This window comes from Sinocyclocheilus grahami, unplaced genomic scaffold, assembly GCF_001515645.1.
Source record: "Sinocyclocheilus grahami isolate Dianchi unplaced genomic scaffold, SAMN03320097.WGS_v1.1 scaffold401.1, whole genome shotgun sequence".
Classification (NCBI taxonomy): Eukaryota; Metazoa; Chordata; class Actinopteri; order Cypriniformes; family Cyprinidae; genus Sinocyclocheilus; species Sinocyclocheilus grahami.
In genome coordinates, this window is record NW_015505580.1 from 73,523 (window position 1) to 81,569 (window position 8,047).

At 39.9% G+C, this 8,047-nt stretch overlaps 1 protein-coding gene across 1 annotated transcript in view; it reads left to right on the plus strand.

Annotated features, from left to right (window-relative positions):
* Positions 1–2,648: 2,648 nt before the first annotated feature.
* Positions 2,649–8,047, plus strand: part of LOC107550568 (histone-lysine N-methyltransferase SETD1B-A-like) — a 10,934-nt gene continuing 5,535 nt past the window's right edge. The window contains exons 1-9 of the mRNA XM_016231862.1: positions 2,649–2,727; positions 2,855–2,997; positions 3,171–3,269; positions 3,843–4,107; positions 4,261–4,382; positions 4,501–6,471; positions 6,582–6,737; positions 6,888–6,969; positions 7,346–7,521. Of these exons, the coding sequence (XP_016087348.1) occupies positions 2,685–2,727; positions 2,855–2,997; positions 3,171–3,269; positions 3,843–4,107; positions 4,261–4,382; positions 4,501–6,471; positions 6,582–6,737; positions 6,888–6,969; positions 7,346–7,521 (3,057 nt within the window). The 5' untranslated portion in view covers positions 2,649–2,684. The remainder of the gene's footprint in view (positions 2,728–2,854; positions 2,998–3,170; positions 3,270–3,842; positions 4,108–4,260; positions 4,383–4,500; positions 6,472–6,581; positions 6,738–6,887; positions 6,970–7,345; positions 7,522–8,047) is intronic.

The window sequence follows — 8,047 nt, forward strand, 5'->3', positions numbered from 1 at the left end:
AAAAGCGAAACTACTTTGTTTGGTCTTCCAAAAGAGGACGATATCTGCTTCGTCATGCCTGGAGCTGATCCGTGCTGGTCGCTGAGGAAATACATCAACTTCACGCTGTGGATCACCGGATCGACTTTCACCATGGACGAAGTGGAGTCCAGCCCGGGGTCGTCACATGTGGTTGCCGCAAGCCCTCCGGACGCTCCTTAGTCGAATTCGCCGATTGTGCCGTTCTCAAGCCCACCGGCCTCCGCTCACTCTAGCCCTCCGGCTGTTCCTCACTCTAGCCCCCGGCCTCTACTCACTGTAGGCCACCGCCGCTCACTCTAGGCCACTGTGTGTGACGCTGTGTTCCAAAAATGGACACGACTAGAAATCAGTGGTTAAGTTGTATTTACAACACTGTTCCAGAAAGATCGAACCCAAATATTCAGATGTGTGCAGCACATTTTATGGAGGACCGTTTCCTGATCCTGGTAGAGTAGACTACAATGTTCTGTTCTGACTCTCGGACTGTAAGTACGTTTTTTATATTTAAAGAGTTTTTATATTTTTTATATTTAAAGCAAGTTTTTTGGGCAGTGTAGAGTAGGGCTTGTTTTTTGTCATTTCTCCGATCACAAATGCAGACGTGGTTTTATGTTTACGTGGCGCGATGCAACGATCTGGTATTCCAGATCCCCGCCTCAGTCTCCTGAGACGCCAGTTCCGCCTTGGCCCTCCGGATCCTCTGCGTCACCCGGGCTCTGCAGCTCTCCGTCTCCATCCTGAACTCCTCTTTCACCGGCTTTGTCTCCGTCAGTCGGCCCCCTGGTGTCGTCAGCCCTATCTCCACCATGGCTCCTCCCACCGTGGGTCACTATCCTGGCTGGTCTCTGGATCTCCACCTGGCTTCTCCTGCTCTGGGCCCCTCCCTGGCTCCTCCCTCCATCTACTCCACCCTGGCCTTATGAACAATGCCCCTTTCCCATTGCCTGCCCCACACCCGCCTCCTGAACCCCCACCCTCCCTCCCTCCTCTGTTGGACTGTTTGTCGGCACGAGGATGTGCCTTTCCGGGAGGGGGGCGATATGTCACAGTTATGTTCTGTTTTGGTTTAGTTTTCCATGTGCTTCTGTCTCCTGATTCAGTTCCTCATTATTTTTCATGGTTTTTGATTAAATACTCCACACCTGTTTTAGCTCTCCCTGATTACTTCTCCCCTGTTCGGTTGTCTGCTATTATTTGTGCTTATGTGATCGTGGATTTTCCTGTGGATTATTGTTATTAAATATTACTTTGTACTCTACTCCTTTGTCGTGCTCTTACTTCTACAGCCACTGCGTGACAGCTATGTAGTTCTTTAGAGCAAAGAGTTTAATATCTGGGCTCAGATGAAGCATTCATGCAGCAACGGGTGCACACACCAGCAGGACTGTCATTACAACTGAAAATATTATCCCAGTTCCGCAGTGAAGACGTCCTCTAGAGCTTATTTAATGGGCCAAAGGGAGCCATACAATGTTTGTTCCAATCCTGAATTTTAAAGACAGGCCTGCAGTGCCAGCATGCTGGTAGAAAATTAAATGAAAAAGAGCTGAGAAAGATGTTGCAAAGAATTAATAAATGAATCATTAAGTAAAACATGTTTTACTTGTTTCAGACACATGTGAAACAATGATGAGCTCATGAATAAGAAAAATATTACAATTCTATTAATTCTTACAAATTTGAATCTTATAGGAGCGTTCATTATGTTAACCATGTGCTGGAAAGTACCCACATTTCCCCATCCCAGAGATTTTATTCTTATTGGTATAGGTATAGGGGAGATCCAGGATATTACATTACATTGAAATAAGCTAAATCAGCCGATTCTTTTGTTTAGTTCGATATATATACAGTAACATTTACTTAAAAGTTTCACTTAAATGTAAAAAAAAGAAAAGAAAAAGTTATAATTTCGTGTCTGAGCATTCAATGGCGGTTGCAACAATTACTTTCCCCATACTTCTACTGGACCCAGAATAAAGATAAGGCCAAAACATATTATGTTACTATTTGCCACAGTTGTAAAAATGATTAGGGTTATGTTTTGTCTGTTATGTTTTAATCTATAATTTATGTATTTGTTGAGTAATTTCCAAAACGTAAAATTCTGTTTTAAAAGAAAATGTTTCCTAGTTTCACAACCAACTCCACCCACTGCTACAACTCACCTTGGTCATAGAGTAGGTTCAAACAAGCATTCTTTGTACTTTATTAAAGAAAGCATGTATAGAGATAATTCTATTTTATAAATTTTATTTGGAAAATAGCGAATAATAGTATTAATAATGACGATGATAATAATAATAACATTAATAATAATAGCCTAATAATAATAATAATAATGTTGTCATGTGTTTTTTCAGCAGATATTAGCAGGTATTTCGTTATAAATATATTTTCAACGATATTTTGTATGTTTATCTATAATATTTCATTTGCTGATCCGCAGTGATCTTGGTCTTCTCTCGGTCCTGATGACAGCGCGGGTGTGGCGGCAGGTTCCTCCCACCTGTTGTGCAGCAGTGATGCGCTGCTCCTCTTGGGAGACACGGAAGACCTACAATGTACTCCTGACAACAGCCTCCTGATATTTACAGGAAATATCGTTTTAATCAGCGTCTTATAAAGAGTAATTTACTACCATTGTACAATGACTGCGAATCATGTACGAAAGCGTCGAAAAGGAGGGTCAACGGAAAGATAACGGTAAGAAATAAAGCTGTCTCAAAATATCTGTTAGTAGTAGGCCTACCTACTTATTATATTCATGACTCAGAGCTTCCGTCGTGTGAAAACGCTACTTTGCATTGTGTGCTGTGATTCTCAATTTTAGATGCATTAGTCAAAACCGATAGTTGTGATCCTCTGGAAGACGCAACTCCAAACTGGAGTTGTTACAGATTGATTATTGATCCGGGTTTGAACGGCGGAAGTCAGAAACTGTACCGCTATGATGGACAGCACTTCAGTGCGCCGGTGAGTAGCTGCACCAGGTTTTAAGCAGAACAAAAAATTGCTATTAATATTTATATAGATGTTTACATAAGGATTAGTTATCTAACTTAATGAGATCTAATCCTATTTACGCTGTCTAGTTGTATTCTGCATTGTACTGTACAGATGAAGCTTACTTAATTGTTGTCCGCCAGCATCCTGAATGTTTCCCTGTGGATGTTATACAAGATCCCAGAATTGCACGTTTTTGGACAAAATTCAAAGAAGCAGATCTCCCAGTCCCCAAATTTAAGGTTAGTAGGCTATGCCTTAATTAAAGGCAAGCTTTAAAAATGAATAAACTTGTAACCCTCATGTTATATTGGTATTCACTTTCTTGTGTTTGGGGTCCCTGAGAAAATAAAATGTGTCAAAATATTTTTTATCATGTGTTTCTATCTATCTATCTATCTATCTATCTATCTATCTATCTATCTATCTATCTATCTATCTATCTATCTATCTTATCCAATTTAACATTGTTCCTCTGCCTTTGTGATACAAGGTATTTTTTAAAAGAAAGTTGATTGTGTCTGATTTTGGGATCAGTCCAACCCCAACAAAACTAATTCTAGAAAAATCAATACAGCATTGATTCAATAAAATTGTATTGTTTTATTCCTGAGGTCTCTGAGATCCCAAACAAGTCATGTAACATTTTTCCTCACATCATCTGTAGTGTTATCAAACTTATAGTCGTTTCTCAGAAGTATCAAACAGATGTTAATGTATGCTATCTGGCCAATTAAAATTTCCTTTGGGTTTCTCACATCCAAAACACAACAACAAAAATAATGCCATATGTCAATAAACCTTCTTTTTTTTAGGTTGATGAGAATTATGTTGGAGCACCGAAGGAACTGACATTTGCATGGCTTAATGACAACATTAGAGATGGATTCCTATCTGAAATGTGTAAAAACTTTGGAGAGGTTCAAGATTTGAAAGTTTTATACAATCCAAAGAATAAGAAGCATTTAGGAATAGCAAAAGTTGTTTTTGAATCTGTAAAGGCAGCAAATAATGCAGTAAAAAACCTCCACAACACTTCTGTGATGGGAAATAACATCCATGTAGAGTTTGACCCCAAAGGTAAGTACATTTCTAACTCTATTTATTTTCTATAATACCTTATCAGTATCTTCTAAATAAAATATTTCATGAACACATCTATGCAATCTGTTTTAATTACCGCATTTACTGTATTTGCATGGGTTACATGATTCATGATTTTCATTGTTTTAGGTGTGAAGAGGAACCGATACTTCCAGATGCTTGTAAGTGGTTTATATACACCTTTTACTCTTCCTGTTGGAGAAGAGGCCTGGGGACCCCAATCACCTTCCTCATTCTCTGACTCTTTAACTGTGAGTACAAGACCATAGGCATTGCTTAACATAATCTTTTTTTTTTAGTTATTTTTTTTTGGAAACCTGTCTGGATTTATTGTTTTAGTTCACTTGTAAATATCTTTCATCATTTCAGGAGTGTGAAACACTGAAGAAGCTGGCATACACATTATCATCATCATCCTCAATATGTAATGGCTCCCCTTCGTTGGATTGTTCTACTCCTTTATCCATGGATACCGCCTACTCCAGCATGCATCAGGACACACCGAGTAGCTTCTGGCAGACCCCTCAATACCAAGATACCCCCTGCACCCCTTCTCTGACCCACAGTAGACCAGGCACACCATCTCAGTGTGAGAAGACCCCAAATGAATCAACACTGATAAACAGTGCCTCCAGTGTCTCTTTTATTCAGTCCATCCCAAACATCTCACAGCTTCAGCTTGATCATGTGACTCAACCAGCCTCAAGTAAACCTAGCATTATTCAAGGTGCTGTGCAAAACTTTTGGAAGCTAGGTGGAGCTCCTTGTCAAAATGACAGCTTTTCAAATAGGCAAAGAACTCCAGGACGCAATCCTCACTTTAGCAACCAAGTTCGTAGAGGACACCAGGTCAGACCTCTTGAGAGCAAGTACCAAAACTCATATAACCGTAGGCCACAGCACCACTATATACATAGACCTGTATATAAGGGAGCTCACTACCGCTCTGGATCTACAGCCAATCAACTGCCTTTTAGAAAATTTCAGGATGCTCCAACCACACCATCACAGCTCACAGGCCAAAACTTTACTGGCTCAATCAAGGGCCTCAGTGTTAAACACATATCTGTTGGTGAAGATCCTCCATCACTTCCTAATTTAGATATACTGCCTCAAAAGGCTATTGGAGTGGATGTTCGTCACATTCTTCTTGATATACATATAAATGCAAATAAGTCAGAAAATAATTTCAGTGGTACTCAAGTACCTTCTAAGACAAACCATGAGGTTAACCAAAATCACTCATATACTCCAAACTCTTCCTCTGAAACCACAGAAGATCATTCAGAGCCTACAGAGCATTGTCCTTCTCCTGAATCTGAATCTCCTGCTCTGGAATCAAAGCCTGACAGCCTGGACTTTCGTATCCAGATGCTTCTTAGTGGTGGAAGTCCAGTTCTGCCTCTTCTGAACCAAGAAAGTTCAGACTCAGAGACTTCAGCTACTGAAGAGCATGGTCCAGACTATCATCCTCAACCTTCTCCCAAAGCTCCCAGCCCCTCTCCTTCTCGTTCCACAGATGTTGTCCTAAACTGTGACCAAACATCATCTATTGCGAGTAATAATGGTTCTCATGCAAGAGAAAGTTTATCTGGTATTGAGGATGTGAGTCTCACTTCTCTCTGTGATGTGGGAAAAGAAGACCATGAACTTCAATCAGCTAAGAAGCCCAAGGTCAACCCAAATGAAGTTGAAGATACTTCAGATCAGCCGTGTAGTATACCAGTGATCTGCAGTAACAGGAGCTCTTTACCTCCGACCATTCCTCAAATGCCCCCACCTCCAATCCCTATATCACCACCTGCTCACTACCCCTGCCTTCCATCTCCTAATTTACCCTCAAAAATGGGTCCTCCTCCACCAATGGCTCCATTGTTACTTGGATACACTCTGCCTAGTTCTTCTTGTTCATTGTACCCTCCTCCAAAGATCCAGCAAGTCTGTAGGCCACCCAACTGGCAGGGTAGCCAAGTACCTCTTCCCATTCCTACTAGAATAACACAAGGGCAAACCTCATTCTCACCTCCCTTCCTCCCTCCAACCTTCAATTTCATGACTCATCACCCACCATACCCTTCCGCTGGGTGTTCATCTACAATGTTGAGGTACAGACCACCTTGGCCTCCACCCCCCATGCCTAAGTTTGACCCCTCAGTACCTCCACCGGGGTATGTCCCTATGAATGAATCACCCCATAAGCCAACAGTGGATGGAGTTCTAGCTGTTGTTGCTTCAGAGCTACGGGCTATCGTAAAGAAAGACATACATCGCAGAATAATTGAGATTGTTGCCTTCAAAGCGTTTGATCAGTGGTGGGATGATAAAGAACTGGCGGCTAAGGTGGGATTTATTTTTTATTTCAGCTGTAGTGATAGAGCGAGTAGTGTCAATCTGTATTTCCATTAACATTTCAACATTGTTTTCATATGTATCATGTTGTGCACCTCTAGGTATCCACCCCAACTGTTAAATCAGGAGGAAATAAAGATACAATGCTCAGAGCGATGGAGCAGAGCCTAAGAATGGGGAATGCAGGGGTTGAAGGCTCTGTATTGGGCACAGGAAAAATAAGTCTGCATGGTGGCATCAAACTACCATCTTTTAAGGTACAAACTTGGTACTTCAGTAAATTTCAAGATATACAGTTGAAGAGCTGATTTAGTATGTTTTATGCACTTCAGTATTACCTGCACTATCGTAAAATTTAGATCAAAAAATGTTTATGATTTTTGATTTGTGTTTATGCTCAGTTAAAGAGGAAGGATCCATTAACTGAGGCCTCCAGTGATGTCAAAAGGGTCTGCCCTTCTCCTGGTCCTGAGCACTCGGAGGATGAAGGTTAGTTTGGAATGCTGTTTCACTTGGTTTTATGAAACCCATGATGTGAGTGTGGAAAAATTATCTGTTTTCTATGGAATCCTTACCTTACTACCTTAAAGATAAAAAAAGATGACTGTGACTTTATATAGTATCTTCCGACTGTGATTCCACAATGGAACTTTATTTCTTAATCTTACCTTTATTTCACAATTACATGTTTTATCTTTTACTCAGAGGTGGAAACATGCTCCCATAGTTTTTTAATATTATTCAAAAATGTACTGTATGAAGTTTAAATTGCCCCTTTGCACCTGTCTCCTCCTGAATTTGCATTCTACTTACATTTAAAGTAATCTTACTCAATAACAAAATATGGTCAACCTTTATTTTATAGAATCAGTGCAGCAAACAGCCCTAAATAATGTTGAAGAGGACACAACCAAAAATCCCAGTGAGGACACTATGGTGAAACGCAGGCATTCCAGACCTCTGGCATTAGATAGTGAGGAAGAAGAAGATGAAGAGGTTCCTGACAAAGCAGAGAATCCAAAATCTCATGTGTCTGCTCAGGTATTGTTTCACTTTTATAAACAAAGATGTACTTGTATAAAAAGTAGGGATGCACCGATACCACTTTTTCCAGTACTCGCCCGATACCGATACTTTTATTTTTGGTACTTGCTGATACCGAGTACCGATACCAATATTTTCATTGCATTTGTAAATTTTTTAAATATTGGGTACAGAAACCAAAAGAGTATGTATAATGTTAGTTGGTTAACTTCATTTATCAAATAGATACAGTCAAAACTAAATTTATTCAGACACCTTCAACATTTCTCACATTATCACAGTTTATTCGCTATAGTTTAGAAAATGGTAATAAAATATGACAAGAACTCAGAGTTAAACTGTGTCTTTACAAATTCAGCTTGATAATGTCAGATAACTTTGATAGAATGGTATGTAATGGATTATAATAAACCAAAAATTATTCATACAGCTGTTCAGGTATTGTTTCACTTTTATAAACAAAGATGTACTTGTATAAAAAGTAGGGATGCACCGATACCACTTTTTCCAGTACTCACCCGAT